Source organism: Zalophus californianus, chromosome 1, assembly GCF_009762305.2.
Source record: "Zalophus californianus isolate mZalCal1 chromosome 1, mZalCal1.pri.v2, whole genome shotgun sequence".
Taxonomy (NCBI): Eukaryota; Metazoa; Chordata; class Mammalia; order Carnivora; family Otariidae; genus Zalophus; species Zalophus californianus.
Window position 1 is genome coordinate 67,875,454 of NC_045595.1, and position 17,945 is coordinate 67,893,398.

Below are 17,945 nucleotides of genomic sequence, written 5' to 3' on the forward strand. Positions count from 1 at the left end.
GCCTGTTTCCTTCCTCACATTAGGGAAGTTCTCTGCTATTATTTGCTCCAATATACCTTCTGCCCCTCTCTCTCTTTCTTCTTCTTCTGGGATCCCAATTATTCTAATGTTGTTTCGTCTTATGGTATCACTTATCTCTCAAATTCTGCCCTCATGATCCTGTAGTTGTTTCTCTCTCTTTTTCTCTGCCTCTTTATTTTCCATCATTTGGTCTTCTATATCACTGATTCTCTCTTCTGCATCATTTATCCTAGCAGTTAGTGCCCCCATTTTTGATTGCACCTCATCAACAGTCTTTTTGATTTCGACTTGGTTAGATTGTAGTTCTTTTGTTTCTCCAGAAAGCGTTTCTCTAATAACTTCCACGCTTTTTTGAAGCCCAGCTAGTATCTTTAAAGTCATGATTCTGAACTCTAGGTCCGACATTGTACTAATGTCCGTAATGAGTACGTCCCTGGCTGACGGAACTACCTCTTGTTCTTTTTGCTGAGGTGATTTTTTTCGTCTTGTCATTTTGTCCAGAGGAGAATAGATGAATGAGAGAACAAAATGCTAACAGGTTTACAATGTCCCCAGCAAATATACTGTATACAAATCAGAAAAGACCTTCCAGAAAGTGGTCGCTTCTCTGTTCAGAGAGTTGTTGCTACTCTCCTCTTCGATCTCCTGTTGAGTTCGTAGGTGTTCAGAATGGTTTGATCCCTATTCAGCTGAATTCCTGAGACCAGACGAAATCCAGGTCTCCTACTCCTCCGCCATCTTGCTCCGCCACCCTTGGAGACTCTTAAGACTGCTCTTTCAGACTGTGTTTGGGGTCAAGGGGATGTTTAAATGGAGAGGAGCTCCTTTTCTTTACACAATGGAGCCCGTTATAACATATCCATTCACCTCTCTGGGAGGCCACTAGTCTAAAGAGGCTCATGGAGATGGAGGGGAGAGGACTGTGCCCATACCGTGTGCATCATGTCTCCCCTATTGACCCCTCCTAGCGCCACCAGGCAAAAGTGGACTCATTGCTTTGCCAACAGTAGAGGGACTCTAGATATTTCCAGAAGTAACTCTGGCTCCAGGCACACAGAAAGGAAAAGTCTCCCTGCGCTGGTTTCCTGGAAGCATGGGGGGCAACTCATCGATGTGCTCTTCAGGATTCCAGCCACCTTCTTCCAAATGAAGGGACACAGGTTCCAGGTGCTGTAAGGCTCATCTCCTGCCCTGGAGGGCAGGAAACCGAAGCTTGGGAGCAGATTCTGTCTCCCATCCATCTCCGGTTTCCCATGCTTACTCCAGCTTTTTCCTTCTTGGATGGTGGAAACTCCTCCAGATGTCAAAGCTTGTTGTGAATAAAGCTGTAAAAGGGAGGTCATGTATTCAAATCAAAGTATGTGTATTTCTTCCTGGATTGAAAGTGACTACAGTCACCGGGATGGGAAATCATCATGAAACCTTAATACCCAACTGAGAAAAAAAGGGCCAGATTGAGTTTGGGGGATCAAATGTGTAAGTGGGGGAAGTCAGGTCATAGAAGCAAAAATCACCTTCCAGCGACTGCAGACAAGTCAGGGAAGCTGTGACTGATGTTAATGACCTTGTTTTGAAGTAAAGTCACATGCAATGTTTTCACCATATATTTTTCTTTTATTTTTTAACTCACCGCTCCAAGTTTTGCCATTAAGTAAATAAGTATTGCTCCAAAACCCTCTGTCATCTGCTAATGGGTAATGCTTCTTTCACGTGATCTCATACTCCACATCTCCAAGAACATGCGAGAAGGATTGAAGAGGATGGGGGGACTCTGAGTTCCAGGTTTGGGAGTGTAGCAGGAACAGATATAGTGGAGGAAAACCCAGCAGGCACCTACTACCCTTGGAAGCCAGCCCATTTCTTCTGAGCCCACAACCAAGCCAATGTACCTGCTGGTGGTGGGGCAGCCAAGCAGGCAGCAGGCTTTCATTGTGGGTTTCACCTCTGCCCCAACCCCAGAGTGGCTAAGAGCAGCCTCTGAAATTCACCAATCCACTGTTTCTCAAAAGTAGAAATCCTTGACCTCTGGGGGAAAACATAGCTGTTCCTCGAAAAAAGAAGTTTTAGCTTAGTCATCCACACTGCACAAAGAAAATGAAACTCACGCTTAAAACAAGGGGTAACAAAGTATTCAACAATCACCAGACAGATTTGTTTATGTATTTCTTACTGTTTATGCTTTGCTTAATCCCTTCTGAGGACAAAGAGCCACTTTTTTTTTTTAATTTATTTATTTGACAGAGAGAGACACAGTGAGAGAGGGAACACAGGCAGGGGGAGCGGGAGAGGGAGAAGCAAGCCTCCTGCTGAGCAGGGAGCCCAATGTGGGGCTCCATCCCAGAATCCTGGGATCATGACCTGAGCCAATGGCAGACGCTTAACGACTGAGCCACCCAGGCGTCCCCAAAGAGCCACTTTCTTGCCTGTTCCTTGTGCCTCAGTGGCACAGGAAAAAAATCTTAAAAAACAGCATCTTACTCCCTGAATTATCAGTTTCTTCCCTGACCTAGATTTCCCGGGTGAGGACTGGATACTGGAAAGTAGTGAAGCCTGTCACCATGACAAGTTTGCACTTTATTCTGCAGTTAACCAGGGATGTTGAAGGTGTGTGCCTGCTTTTTTCAACAGGCATGTCAGGGTCTCTGCAGCAATACCTTTCAAATGCTCCGCCAGACAGGAATAATGGGAAGCTAGGAGACCATAAATGTTATTCCCAGAGTCCAGATGAGAGATACACCATAATCTTAAACATATAGACCAGTGTGGTCTAATAGATATGTAGTGTGAGCCACATGTGTAATTTTTAATATCCCAGTAGCCGTATTGAAAAAAAGGAAAAAGAGTGGTGCCTGGGTGGCTCAGTGGGTTAAGGGTCTGCCTTCCACTCTCATGATCCCAGGGTCCTGGGATCCAGTCCCATGTTGGGCTCTCTGTTCAGCGGGGACTGCTTCTCCCTCTTACTCTCCCTCTGTTCTCGCTCTCTCTCAAAAAAATAAATAAAATCTTAAAAAAAAAGGAAAAGGAAATATGTAAAATTAATTTTAATAATATATTTCACCAAATATATCCAAAACATCATTTCAACATGTAATAACAATTATTAATAAGTTATTTTACCATATTGCTGTAAATCTTAGAAATGGGGGTGCCTGGCTGGCTCAGTTGGTTAAGCCTGGGACTCTTGATTTCCACGGAGGTCATGATCTCCGGTGGTGAGATAGAGCCCTGAGCCCCCGCGGAAGATTCTCCCCTCTGCACCATTGCCGGCCTTCTTCCCCGCACTTGTCCGCGCACTCTCTCGCTCTTAAAAAAAAAAAAAGAGAGAGAGAGAAAGAAAAAAGAAATGCGGTGTATGGATAACTTAACAGCACATGTCAATTCCTTCACTAAATTTTAAGCGCTCAAAGGGAAATGTGGGTCTGCCAAAACAATAAAGTTGTTTAACAGAAAAATATTCCATAGTGCTTCAATTTTTAATACAAATTAACTACAATTAATTACAATTTAAAATTCTGGTCGTCAGGCACACGAGTCACATTTGAAGTTTAACAGGCACAGATGGCTACGGCAGAGCAAGTCTGGACTGCAAACACGTTCACAGCTTGCACCAGACCTTGGAAACCGCGGGTCCTGCAGTTCTGGACATGTTCACCAGGTGGCACTAAAGCTAACACCCTCACCAGCTCGAGACAGGCGCCCAACCCCGGAAGCGAAATCCCACGGTTGCACGCCGTTTCCTCCGGCTTTCTCCACCTCCGGATACACCCTACCTGATCTGGGGTCGAAAAGCGTGCAGCCGGGCAGGATGGGCAGGAGAGCAGAGCCGCGGGGTCTGCAGAGCGAGTGAAGAGCTGTTAGCAGGTCCCGGTGTGCCACGCGGAGCCACGCAGGGGCGGTGGGCGCGCAGACCCGGCGTCCGACCGCGCGGACGGCAGAGCCCCAGCCTGAGAGCGCGTCGCCTTCTCCCGCGAGGTCGCCAGCGCTGGGCCCGAGCTTCCACCAACGGCACCCAGAGCCTGGCGTCCTCTCCAATGTTTCAGAAGTCACGCCCGGCGCTGCTGCAGCCTCAAGATGTCGGAGACAGGGTGGAGACGCTTATGGTAAACTGCGGGGAAGGGACACAGGGGTTCCGAAACCGCCGGCTCGTGGAGGGAAATTCTCGGGAGGTAGCCAAGGGTCAGCGGCTCTCTGGGAACCTTTTCCGCTCTCTGGGTGTGCGCAGAACGGGTGGGGATGTGGCGCGAGAGGGATGGATTGATCAAGGGGATTGAAAAGGGAAGGGCGAGGGAGGAGAGGAGTTGCAGCCCCCTTGGGACAGACAAGCGACGGTCTCGCTGCTGCTTTGGCGTCCGGGTAGAGTGGGCGGAATTGCCGGGACCTTGGGAGTGCGAGGGAGTGTGCCGGAGCGAACTGAACAACGTGCGGGCGCTACCGGACGTTGCTTTGAGTTGGATGCCTAGGGCGACAGAGGTGGAAGGACGCTCGGGCAGGTATTTGGACCATCGCAAGGCTCGGTAGTCGCGCCAAACCTGAGAAGCGGTGGGTGCCCGAGGGAGGTGAGTTAGGACCGCACAGGGTCCCCGGGCGGGGAGGGAGGACACCCTCTGGGCCTCCACCTCCTAGCCGGCGAGGAACTGGTGGGGCCGGTGATGCCGCGAGGCCACACCCCTGAGTCTGGATTGGCTGCCGCGGTCGTGCCGCCGGGCCTCCATTGGTGGAGGCGGAGGCGGGGCTGGACAGGCGGGCCCGGAGGACGGTCTGGCTGAGTAACCGCTGGCGGTGGGTGGAGGCGCGAAACGCAGGATTAAGCCGCGAGCGCGGAGTCGCCGCCACGTTTGCTCCGAGGTCCCGTCTGTCGGCGCCGGCGGGCGGGGTATGGGGTTGTTTTTTTAATCGTTAAAAAAGGTAGCGGCTGCGGCTCCACTTTACATCTTTGAAAACGTGCTTAATCTATTTCTCTTTCTGGGTCCTCCCGCTCTGGCCTGGAGACTTTTGGATTAAGAATTGCTTGTGGAACCTGTTTGCTAACTACTTAAGTACTATTTACTGCCTTTGTATACTGTATGTTATTTGGTTGTTTTTGCTCTCCTCCCTCAAAAAACCGAATTGTTAGTCATTGTTTTTACCTTGAATAACTTTAGGCTATTTTCATCCCTGGGGGCCTCTGCTTAGATCGCTGCTGTGGCAAAGCCCCTAAACCCCCCATTGGCATTCAGTGCTCCTCCTCAGTACTTAGAAAAAAAATCAAACATGCCTTCAAAGGATGCTCCATGTGACAACATCTTAAAACTATTCAAAATGAAAAGTGTAAATTCTGTTTTTTTTGACTCTTGGGCACCTACTGTGCACCAGGCTCCGTGGTCAGTGCTGGAGGTACCATCGTGAAAAGGACAGGTAGTGGCCTCTTCTGTACTGGATCCTAAGGGAGATGGGCTCAGATGCAGTGGAAGTACTGAGGAGGCGTCCTGAATGCCAATGGGGGGATTAGGGGCTTTGCGGCAGCAGAGGAGATCTAAGCAGAGGCCCCCCAGGGATGAATCAGACATGGGAGGAGCCAGGATGGGAAGGCAGAGAATTCCTGATGGTTGCACTGTGAGTTAGAGGTAGGAGGCTGAGAACACAGGCTGAAAAAGTAACAAGGGGCCACATGATTCAGGAAGGACCTTGTAAGCCTAGCCGGTGGCCTCAAACCCTGTGACGTAGGACACGTTCGTGACCTCTGTGAGCTCCATTTCTTTCTTTCTTTTTTTTAAAGATTTTACCCATTTATTTGACAGAGAGAGACACAGCGAGAGAGGGAACACAAGCAGGGGGAGTGGGAGAGGGAGAAGCAGGCTTCCTGCCCGAGCAGGGAGCCTGTTGCGGGGCTCCATTCCAGGACCCCTGGATCACAACCCCAGCCGAAGGCAGACGTTTAAAGACTGAGCCACCCAGGCGCCCCTGTGAGCTCCAATATCACCTGTAAAATGGGTTTAAATACCTAGCTTTTAAGAGTGTTGTGAGATCTCAAGGAGGTGTACATAGATGCCTTATCCAATGCTGCTCCGGGAGCTCGGGAGGGTGGGTTGGTAGGGTTGAGGCTGGAGACTGCCAAGGAGGTCACTGGAATAGATCGGTGTGGGCTGGCTCTGGCAACACTGAGGGGTCATCAGCAGGACTGGGTCATGAAGCCGCAGGTACAGTGAGGATTTTTATGTGTCTCCCAAACTTGCCGCAGGAATATCTTGTGGATTGGAGTAGAGGCAGGAGTGTGGTGAAGTATTGACTGGGTTTCCATTTTGGAGTGAGTCGGAGCTGCCTGGGGGCCTCTCAGGGAGGGGGTTGCTGGGCGTTACGGGCGCGGTGCCCTGTGGTGTGGGTGAGGTGGCCTGAGGGGCTGTGGCCGGGCGGAGATAAGAAGAGCAAGGTCTGAGGCTGAGGTAAAGGAGCAGCCTGAAAAGGAGCCCCAAACCAGCTGTTTGAAATGCACGGGAGCAGCCAAGTAAGAGAAGGCCTAGGGTGGGAAAGGGCTCCTGGGATGGGCAGGTCTTTGGTGAGCAGGAGAGGCAGCTTTAGCTGGATGGCAAGTGGTGGGGGCTGAGGGGTGACTAGCCCAGAGGGAGTGGAGGTGATGTGTCTTGGGGCTGGAAAGAGAGGGGCTTTGCCCAAAATACCAATGGAAGGATGAGACCTAGAAGCACAGACTCACGGGAATAGGGCTTAGCATTAGCCACTCCCCACCCCCTTGGGGGACAGGGAATGGTATGCTGACAGACTGGCAAGGCAGACACATTTTACTTGGTTGGATGTGTTGTGTTACCACTTTTGTCACCCCTGGATACTTGACAAGCCATTTGAACAGAGTTGTGACCTCCGCTATTACGTGAATTTTTTTATCTTTTAAGTGATTCCAGTTCTAATTTGAAACTTGCTCATTTGGTAGAAATGTGGAGTGATCCCTGTGAAACAAAAAAACCCACAGGTTACAAACATTTTAGTTCTGGGTTGGTGGCTATATGGGTATAACCAGCAACTTCATCTTCCGAGTGTCTTAGGACAACAGTTGTCCATGCATTCAAGAATAATAGTCCGAGTACCATTTAATGAGGAGAGATCTTTTTGGATGGAGTTTGCCAAGCCGCTTGTTTGGAGAAGAGCACTTTTCTTTCCTGGTTGGATTTTTAAACGTGTCTTTTCACAACCATTTGTGATCGAGTGGATTCTGAGGCAAGCCGTGAGGCCTCTAGCGTGGTGGGCTCAAGGAAGTACATTTAGTCTCTGCCCTTCCAGGTGGTGCCTCCAGATTAGCCAGGGTGTGCAACTGGCCTGGTTTAAGGGAGAGCCAGCAGACCCAGGGGGAAGAGGTGACTGCTGGTCTACCACACCATCTGCGATCTGCTTACGTCCCAGTGAGAGGCGTGGGTATAGGAGAAAGGGAAAGCTTTTAAATTAAGGAAATTCAGGGGCGTCTGGGTGGCTCAGATGGTTAAGCGTCTGCCTTTCGGCTCAGGTCATGATCCCAGGGTCCTGGGATCCAGCCCCACATCGGGCTCCTGGCTCAGCGGGTAGCCTGCTTCTCCCTGCTCATGCTCTCTCTCAATCTATCTCTGTGTCTCAAGTGAATAAATAAAATCTTTAAAAAAAAAGTGTTAAAAAAATTAAGGAAATTCATAGGTTTCACAGGGAGTGGTCCATGTTTTACATTGAACCTGAGCTTATGGTTTCATTTCCTATGTCTCGCTCCTGTAAATATCTACAGGTCCCATAACCAAGAGAGCCTAACAACCAACAGTTCAGACACTAGGTTCAGTTGATTTTGCTTCTGTGAAGATAAGGAGATGGCCAATAACTTTTAGCGTCAGGACAGAGAGGGAGGTGTAGTTGGCAGCCTAATTCACAGGTGGACATAGACATGCTGCTCAGGAGGATCCTCATTGCCCATTCTCAGTCCTAACGCCAGAGAGATCCCCTCCAGCTGGGTATTATGTTCTCCACACGGCATTCCAGTGCTGTTAATTCCTGGGTTCACTTTTGCCTTCTCTGAAGTGGGAAGATAGATAATACAGGGCACCAGCAGGTGGTTTTCTAAGCCACCCTTACAGGGGAAATGACTGGTCTCGGTGTGTAGAAAGCTGAGGCCCGCGGCCGAGAGTTGCTGACTCAGTGTTGTCTTGTCCTGAAGTTGCATCCGGTGATCAAGGCTTTCCTGTGTGGCTCCATCAGTGGGACCTGCTCCACCCTCCTTTTCCAACCCCTGGATCTCCTCAAAACACGTCTGCAGACTCTTCAGCCCTCAGCCCATGGGTAAGGCCCACTGTCCCCCCGTTTCTTTGAGGAACCGGTTTCAACAACTTCTCTCAGACACAGGAGCATCTCAACTGTGTTAAGTCAACTGCTGTTCTGTTGGATGCTTCAAGAGAAACACGGGCCATGCCCAACTTCTTTGACATTTCCTGTTAATGATTCTCTGGGGGCACCTTCCTGGGATCTGCCCTGATGACATTTGCATTTTATTGCGCTAGCCTATAATGTCATACTGTGCTGTCTGGTACGAGTAGCGTGGGTGATTTTCTGGAAATAACGTGTGTATTAAGTGTCTCTTTTATGCCCCACATTGGGCTCAGCACTGTGGGAAGTATACCAAATGCATATAACATGAGAGGTCATCCGATTGCTTGTGGTGTGAATCAACAGATAAAACACGTATGTACCAAATCATGAACATATGGGAACTCAGTTATTCCAAGATGTGTTGTAGAGATTCTTGAGTGCTCTTAGGGAAGAAGTCAAAGAAAGAAGTCTTTGGATGGGAAGTTCTTTTATGAGGATGGGGTCTGAGGGATTTTTTTTTTTCCTTCCCTGCCTCCATTTTGTCTGCTTTCAGATCCGGACGCATTGGGATGCTGGCTCTGCTCTTGAAGGTGGTTCGCACGGAGAGTATTCTGGGCCTTTGGAAAGGGATGTCCCCTGTAAGCTGCCTTTTGGGTCTTCTCTTGCACCCTCTGCTGTCATAGCTAGCCCTTTCTCACGCACCTCACATACCCCCTCTTGTAAGGATAGGTGAGTGCCGAAGCGGTGGGACGACTTAACGGTCTTCTCCCTGTCTCAAGCTACTGCTCACTCCTGTTGGAGGGCTCGGGGAAATAGCTTTATGCCCTAGATGCAGCTTGTTGGAGCTATAGCAAGTCTAGAGCAGACGCAGCTGGTGCCCCCAGCTGCCGGCGTATCCTTGCACTTGCCCTCCGATGCAAGCAGGCCACACCTGCAGCTCTTCACCTGCAGGCTTTTTCTGGCCCTAGGAACTCAATTTGCTGGGAGTGCCAGGGCATGAATGCTCACCCCAGCTGAATGGAAGATGACAGTTGACGTTTCCAAACCTCACTCACCCTCCTCAGCTGGAGGGCCAACTCTGAGGTGTGCCCTACACCGATTCCCAGAGTTCCCCCCAAAGGGATTCCATTGTCTGGGGCAGTAATGAGTTAGGTAGCCTGCCCTTCATGGGCTGCCTTCTCTCCTCACTTCCCCGTTCTCTTATTGGCGTTCCCTCCACACCTTCAATCAGCTACTTGGATGCAAATCTCCGTCTTTGGAAAACCCAGCTAAGACAGTATCTTAGTGTCAGTCTGTGATTTCTTTCCTCCCTCTGACTTGTTCTGCAGTCCATTGTGAGGTGTGTCCCTGGCATTGGCATCTACTTCGGCACTCTCTACTCCTTGAAGCAGTACTTCCTGCGAGGCCACCCCCCCACGGCCCTGGAGTCGGTCATCCTGGGAGTGGGCTCTCGTTCGGTTGCAGGGGTCTGCATGTCACCCATCACTGTGATCAAGACACGTTACGAGGTGAGTCCGACTGCTTTTGGCCTTCAGGGTGGGTAAACAGAGGCACTGGGCTTTTGTCAGGTGGCCACCGATGTCAACTCCGGATTTAGAATCCAAAATAGAGGCCGCTGTGGTCAGAGAATGCAAGCCATGTGGGAACCAGAGCCCGTGGTGCCTGGTAATGCCACGTAACCCGAAGTCAGGTGGGTTCGTTGCTCGAACCCAGGGTCGCCGCGCCAGCCACTGGTTCTGTGCTTCTTTGCAGAGTGGGAGGTACGGGTATGAGAGCATCTATGCAGCCCTGAGGAGCATCTATCGCAGCGAGGGGCATCGGGGACTCTTCAGCGGCCTGACGGCAACACTCCTTCGTGACGCACCCTTTTCTGGAATTTACCTGATGTTCTACAACCAGACCAAAAACATCATGACCCATGGTATGGACGAAAGAAGGTGTGGTGGGGAAGAGCTCTCTCCGAGACGTCATATCCTCACCACTTTCTCTGCAATCGGAGATTGTTTATTGATCTTAGCAGAGTTTTAGGAATGGAACCATGTCGGCCTCGTGTCAAGCATCAGACCGGGTGCTAGGACACAGTGGTGGTCGTGACAGACTTGGCCCCTGCCCGTTGGAGTTTATAGTCTATTAATGGCACTGTACTGGTAGTACTGTAATTCTTGAGTGGGGTGGGGGAGGTATAAAGCATGTTTTGCAATAATACATCGCAGATATGCCTGATTCTTTAGGTTGCTGGGTCCCGCCCTAGGGCCTCCTAAAATCAGAAACTTTGGGGGAAGACCTGGGAGTCTGTATTTCTCAAGAAGCACTTGATCTGATTCTTATCAGACAAGTTTGATGAGGTTAGGGAGGTTAGCACCTCCGCTTGCCGTGTTCCCAGTTAAAATGGTTTTGAGCCCTCTATTTGGGTGGAGAGCAAGGTGTCAGACCGCAGGCATTCTGGCAGACCCACACTGCCAGGAAGCTCAAGTTGGTCATGACAGGGGTACAATCAGTGGGCTGTGAACATCTACCCGAGCAGAGCCAGATTCCGATAGAAACACATCCTGTGGAATGAACCTGCATTCAATAAGGTGTCTCTGGAGAATTTGAGCAAGGAAATGCAACCAAAGTCGTGTAAGTGGAAAACCGGCATGCCCCCATCATGACAATGGTGATCAAGTAGAGTTGGGGTGCTTTAGGAGTTTGCTGCTCCGTCACAGGCACCAGGAGGCGTGACACTGCAGGTCACACCCTTATTTTGCCACAGAAAGGGCAGTAAGGGAGCTTGGTGTACATTTTTGACCTCTTTTTATGTGTAATTGTTTATTGCAATCCATTTAAGAGTAAGTTGCAGGAGTGATGCCCCTTTACCCTTAGATACCTCCATGTGTGTTTCCTAAGAACAAAGGTAGTCTCATAGAACCATCTCCTCAAAATTAGTAAATTTAACATAGATACTGTTCTTTAGTCTCCAGTGCCTATATCGGGAAGCTTGTGACATCGGTTTGACTATTGTGGGCGATGTTTAACTTTTTATCACTTGGACAAGATGGTGTCTCCAATGAAAACTCTTTTGTAATTGGGAGACATCTGGCGGGGGGGAATACTTCGAATCTGTATAAATCTATATAAAACATCCTGTTACTTTCTCCCCAGTGTTTGAGCCTCAGTCAGTGATTCTTTCCCGAATCAATTATGATGGTGATGGTTGTAAAAAAGGCAAATTTTAATTCCATGACTCCCATCCACATTTAGTTATACCTTTAAATGTTTACTTCTTAACCCTGATTGAATCTAGACCCTTCTGACTTTGCGGAAGAATTACTGGGCAACTTGGTATTGATATTTATGTGTTGAATATGAGATTCATTTGTCACTGAATGTTGCCTTTGTCCTGTTTCAGACCAGTTGGATGCAGTCCTTATTCCTGCTGTAAATTTCAGCTGTGGGATCTTTGCTGGCATTCTGGCCTCCCTGGTGACTCAGCCTGCGGATGTCATCAAAACTCATATGCAGCTCTCCCCAATGAAGTTTCGGTGGATTGGCCAGGCAGTGACACTCATTTTCAAAGTAAGGCTATGGAGTAAATATTGTTTCTTATTGTGGTTAAGGCTCTCTCTCTCTCTCTTTCTCTAGAATGGTAGCTCATGTCCTTTACACATTAGAATCAGCTGGGGAGCTTTAAAAAGTTCCCACCCCCAGGTCACAACCTGGGCTGCTTCTACCTGAATCTCTGAAGTGGGGGTGAAACCCGGATCAGTAGCTAAGTTCCCCACCGATTCCAAAGTGTTGCCAAGGTTGAGGATCACTGTTAAAAACCTATGGTTGGCCATGTGTTGTTTTTGTTTTTGTTTTTGTTTTTTGGGGGGTTTTTTGGTGGTGGGTGGGGGGAACTGACTACATTAGGACAACCTGTGATAACTAGTTAAACTTGGCAGATGGCTGGACTCCACCCCAGACCTATCAGGTCAGGCAATCTGGGAGGGCCTAGTCAGCTGATGATCAAGGACCTAGGAGGAACTCAAGTCAGAAAAAAATCACACACACATTATTTGTCTCTAGAAATTTGCTCTAATGCAATGGACAAAAGGTATTATTAAAGATAAAAAGTACAGTAGACATAAAGTACACTTAAGCATCATTTAAAAGCCACTGAGTTGGTCCTTTGGAAGCATGCACTGTTATCACATACCAGATATTCTTGTTCAAGCTAAGTTTGTCCCTACATTTTTATATTTTTCTGTACATCTCAGTTTTTCCACGTAGCAGAGGAAACAATGTGAGCATACGCATCATGTAGCTGTCTCGCCCTAGATGTAAACAGATATTTGTGAATCTGATCATATTCCTCACCCTGCTTGGGTTGCCTGCTTTCTTATTCTCTATACCTAAAAGCGTAAACTTTGAAAATAATATTCTTCAGTATGTATGAAAATGGAAGGAATAACGACAGGAATGAATAAATCAGTCCAGATTATGAAGGAGTTGGAGGTGTTTTGTCTTTAATGCTTATGTAGGATCGACAAGAGCATACAGTGAATTATGCAAATTAGGCAAAGATGCTTCCTCCAGGCAGACAAATCGCCAAAAAGACACCTTTTCCTCCAGCCTGGAGCCAGGGCCCAGGGCTTGGCATGCAGACTGTGGCCTAGATCTTGGCTGCCAGCTGGGGCTTGGTGCTTATGTGAGCTGCACAAGCTATCCAGCTCTATACGGCCACCCTGTAGAAAGATTTTCAGCTGAGAAATAAATTCTCCTGGATAAAGCAAACCTAAAAAGATAAAGTTTAGCAAAAAATAATTTTTTTCTTTCTTTTTTTTTTTTTTTTTTTTAGTTCATCGTCACCTTGGATCCATTATTCATAGTTTTGGCATTATCTATACAAATCCAAAACCCGAGGCTCACAAATGGGGTAACAGAGACCCTCAGTCTCGCACTAGGTGTGTTCATTGTTTTGCTACTCTGCTTCCAGACTGTTGACATTCGTTTTCCTCGTAGGATTATGGGCTGCGTGGCTTCTTCCAAGGCGGCGTTCCCCGGGCCCTCCGCAGAGCTCTGATGGCAGCCATGGCGTGGACTGTGTATGAAGAAATGATGGCCCAGATGGGCCTGAAGTCCTGACTGAGAGGGACTGGGAAAAGACGGGCTCTGTTGCCCTGTTGACCTCCCTGGCTCTTGCCAAGGGCTGCTTTGTCTCACTGTCCTGGAGTTATGAAAGCCAGGCAGATGTGTCCCCTTTCGTTACCCAGTTGGAATAGAGAGTAGATGGGCCTGACTCAAGCCTTCAGAATCTCCCCAAAGAGGAGTTACTGATGCCTACGGCACACGGGGAGTTAGAAGAAGGGCTTGCACATCCTGCTAGACTACTTGAAAAGGCATTTCTGGAAAGAGCTCTGTCAGGTGCTTCTGCCACCCACCGATGCTAGGCTGCCTGTTTGGATCTGTTCTTGGGCAAGGCATCGCACAGCCAGAGTTGCTGTGGCTGAAGAGCTCCAGCGGGGGAAGCCAGGTCCACGGAGAGAGGGCTTATTGTCACCCACCAGGCTGTAGTCTGTGTCTGGGATGCTGGTAGGATGAAGAAGAAAAGATGTCATTACTTAATTGGCTACTAATCCCCTTCTCAGAGGCCCTGAAGAAGTGGGGAGAGTGGCTTCTTAGCGTGTAAGTGTCCAAATAACGAATTTTGTTTTTGGCCTCTGCACTGTTTCAATTCCAAATTGTTCTGGCATTTTCCTGCAGCTAAAGTTCGCATAAATAAAAGTGAAGCACTTTATCATTGAAAACTGGAAAACCTAAATAGTGTCCTTCCTGTGTTCTAAAATAACCCAATCGTCTAAGGTGGCTGGCTCTTGACCCATATAGGTCCTAAAATCTAAACGTTTTTTTAAACAGCTTTATTTCACACATTGTATAATTCACGCATTTCAAATAAGCCATTCAATGATTTTTAGTAACTTTACTGAGTGGTGCAACCAATCACTATGAATCTGTTTTAGAACACATTCATCCCCCAAGAAGATCTCGGATTTACAGTTAATCCTCATTCTGAGCCCCAGCCCTCGGCCACCATTGATCTGCTTTCTGTCTATAATTTGCCTTTACTGTACACTTCATATAAATAAGTCATAGAGTTTGTAGCCTCTTGCATCTGGCTTCTTTCACTTCACATAATGTTTTTGAGATTTCTCCACGTGGCATGTTCAGCACTGTCCTTTTTTGTTTGTTTGTTTATGGTCAAATAATACTGTATGCCCCTATAAGATTTTATTTATCCATTCATCTGTTGGTGATTATATTATTTGAATGGTTTCCACTGGGGCGCTTATGAGTAATGCCACTATGGACATTCATGTACAGGTGTTTGTGTGGACCTATGTTTTCATTCCTCTTTCGTAAACAGATGCCCAGGAGTGGAACTGCCAGATCATGTGATAACTGTTGAACCACTTGAGAAACTACCAGACTGTGTACCATTGTACATTCCCACCCGCAGTGCAGAAAGGTTCGGCTTTCCCCACATCCTCCTCAACACTTGTTATTTTTTGTTTATTATAGCCACACTCGGGGGTTCCCAGGTGTTTCTATCAACTTTCAAACTTAGGAAAGAGCCATTATATTATCCAAACTGCAGGAAGGGGAATTTGGGTCTCCTGGTTAAGAATATGGGCTGTGTACTAGGCGGTTCTAGATGGAAAGCCTGGTTCTCTACTTTTTTTAGACACACTTGCAATTGTTCCTGGAAAGTGGTAATGGTGAAGGTGAAAGGAGATATTTCTGGCACCCTAGGTTAGTCTCCTAGTGCTGCCACAGCAAATGACCACAAACTGGGTAGCTTCTAGCAGAAATGTATTCTCAGTTCTGGAGCCTATGAGTCTGAAATCAAAGTGTCAGCAGGCATGTATGTTCCCTGAAGGCTCTAGCGGAGGATAGCTCTGGTCTCTCCAGGCTTCTGGTGGTTGCTGGCAATTCTTGGCATTCATCAGTCCAGTCTGCCTCAGTCTCCACAAAGCCTCCTGTGCATCTGTCTCTGTGTCCCAATTTCAAGGACACCGGTAGTTGGATTAGGGCCCACCCTCCTCTAGAATGACCTCAACCCGATTACATCTGCAGAGACCCTATTTCCAAATAAGGTTACGTTCTTAGGAACTAGGGTGGGGGTTAGGAGTCCCAGGATATTCTTTCGAAGGCCGGTCATCATGGATGTAGTGGCTGCCTCCCAAGAACTTAGGCTCTGACCCTCATCTTAGGCCAGGAGAGCCTAATGCCAGTGGGGGCCCTCCCAGGGGCCCTTGGCAGGGGAGGGGCAGAGATGAGGCCCAGAGGTCTAGGCTTCAATTTGCTCACCTTATACTTAGCTGGTGAATTTCAGTCACAAGGGTCACCTTCTAAGCTCATTGTGATGTGGTTTTGGAATATAAGTGAGGTTCGGTGGGGGGGGGGGGTCCAGAGCCGACGACCAAGAGAGACGTCTTTGGTGGTTTATTAAAGCACAGGGACAGAACCTGTGGGCAGAAAGAGCTACTGCAGTGGAATATGAGGGGTGGCGGATTATATACTTTGGGGTTGGGGGAGGTAAGGAAAAAGGTTTTCAAAAGGATTTTATATGTTAAAGTAGACTCTCGGAGGCCTTGCCATTGTCAAGTTAAGGTTGTTTTTCCTTCTAGCCTGGCATTAACATTGGGATAGTTGGGAACTCCCTGGAGGAACTTTATACTCTGCCCACTTCAAGTATTTGTCAATGGACTGCAGATTATAAGGGCATTTAATTGTACCTACATTTCCTACTGGAAGATAGGTTATTGATAGAAATGCTTTGTTCTTATAAAATGCTAAGACATTTGTAAACTGAGGGACACTCTTGTCTTGCAGGATTGTGATCTCTATTAGTTAACTGTTTTTCCTTTCCTTAGTTTTAGGGCAGCCAGGAGTGCCTGAGGAATGTCATGTAAATCCCATCTCGGGGGGAGGGGGGTTGTGGGGTGTCAGCTTCTGCTTTGTCTTCAGCTTGCCTTCTGTTCCATCAATTAGAACGTTCTTTGGGGCAAAAAAAAAAAATCATTAAGATTTGGAGAAACAGTCTAATTTCCTCTACACATGGAGTAAGACTGGAATTTGCCCTTTTTCTAACCTTGATTCCAAAGGCAAGTGGCCCTGGGTATCTCCATATCCCAGGCCCCAAGAATTTTTTTTTCCTCTTTTGCAGTCTGTCACAACTATTAAAGTTTGTGAGTTTCAGCTGGCTGGAAACAGTGCCCAGTGCCTTTTTAAGTTTATTTGTTATTAACTTAAATAACAAGTTGGCTGCCTCAGACTTAAAGCAAATTATTTAGAGGCAGAGCTTTGTGGAAGGAAACACTCATCTGGCCACTACAGATAAGGCCTGGTAAGGCATTCGCTAAAAAAGGACAGAAGCAAAGCTCTCAAGCTGATGTTATATTCAGTTTCCAAAAACATATTACAAAATATTTCAGTCACAAAGAGTAGAGCAAATGGTACATTGGCCCTTCATTCCCATCACTGAGATGAAATGATTAGCAGGATTTTGCTACCCTCATCTCTCTACACTCCCCTTTATGAAGTCTTTAAAAAAGCAGATTCCAGACATCACACCATTTCACCCTTCCATAGTTCATCTCTAAAAATTTGCATCTATAAAAATAACATTTTTCTTACATAACTACAATGTTATTATCCCACCTGGAAAACGTTAACAAATTTGTTGCCTATCATCCAATACCCAGCCCATATTCACATTTCCAGTGGTCTCAGAATGGATTTTTTAGGGGTGCCTGTCTGGCTCAGTCCGTGGAGCAAAGCCCCTAGATCTCAGGGTTGGAGCCCCACATTCAGTGGAGATGATGTGGGATACAAAGGCAGAAGGAACTGTAGATAAGATTAAGTGTCCTTATAACCTGCAGCCCATTGACAAATACTTGAGGCAGACAGAGTAGAAAGTTCCTCCAGGAAGCTCCCACCTCTTAATGTTAATGCCTTGCTAGAGGGAAAAACAACCTTAGTTTGACAATAGCAACGCCTCAGGTTTCCAGCGATTCTTCTTTAGCATATGAAAATCCTTTTGGAACTTCCCTGATCTTTATTTCCCCCAACCACAAAGCACGTAATCCGTTGCTCCTCACAATCCTGGGGTAGCAGCGGCAGTAGTACTTTGTGCCCTTGAGTCCATCCTCATGCTTTAATAAAATCACCTTTTTGCTTGAAAGACATCTCAAGAATTCTTTCTTGGCCCTTGACTCCGGACCTCACCAACATTCCAAAACTACATTATAGAGATTACTTAAAAATAAAATCTTAGGGGTGGCTCAGTTGGTTAAGCCTCTGACTCTTGGTTTGGGGTCAGGTCCTGATCTTGGGGCTGTGGGATGAAGCCACCCTGGGCTCAGCTGGGAGTCTGCTTGAAGATTCTCTCCCTCTGCCCCAAACCCCACATGTGTGCGTGGGCTGTCTCTCAAATATTTTTTAAAAATGGGATCTTAAAAAGAAAGGAAAAGTGTTTTTTACAGTTGGCTTATTAGAATCAAGATGCAAACAAGGTCCTGAGTTTCCTTCACCAGATCTCCCACAGGGTAAGTGATTCTGAGGCGAACCACAATTAGAGTGAGTTCCTGAGG

General features: G+C 47.5%; 1 protein-coding gene across 2 annotated transcripts; it reads left to right on the forward strand.

The window, feature by feature from the left end:
* The first annotated feature begins 3,734 nt into the window (after nt 1-3,734).
* SLC25A38 (solute carrier family 25 member 38) lies at nt 3,735-14,107 on the forward strand. Of its 2 annotated transcripts, XM_027587629.2 has the most exons (7): nt 3,800-4,121; nt 8,183-8,304; nt 8,885-8,969; nt 9,660-9,839; nt 10,084-10,252; nt 11,720-11,886; nt 13,315-14,107. In XM_027587629.2, the coding sequence occupies exons 1-7, from the start codon at nt 4,053-4,055 to the stop codon at nt 13,435-13,437; spliced, it is 915 nt and encodes a 304-aa protein (XP_027443430.1). In that variant the 5' UTR covers nt 3,800-4,052; the 3' UTR covers nt 13,438-14,107. The 2 variants fall into 2 exon arrangements, with proteins under 2 accessions (XP_027443431.1, XP_027443430.1); XM_027587630.1 differs by lacking the exon at nt 11,720-11,886 and having other exon boundaries at nt 3,735-4,121.
* Nucleotides 14,108-17,945: the final 3,838 nt, after the last annotated feature.

What these genes read in the sequence shown, in the direction of transcription:
- SLC25A38 (XM_027587629.2), top strand. Translation starts at nt 4,053, where the DNA reads ATGTTTCAGAAGTCACGCCCGGCGCTGCTGCAGCCTCAAGATGTCGGA. An exon ending in CAAAAACATCATGACCCATG is followed by an intron (nt 10,253 to 11,719) that starts GTATGGACGAAA and finishes GTCCTGTTTCAG; the next exon opens with ACCAGTTGGATGCAGTCCTT. An exon ending in CAGTGACACTCATTTTCAAA is followed by an intron (nt 11,887 to 13,314) that starts GTAAGGCTATGG and finishes TTTTCCTCGTAG; the next exon opens with GATTATGGGCTGCGTGGCTT.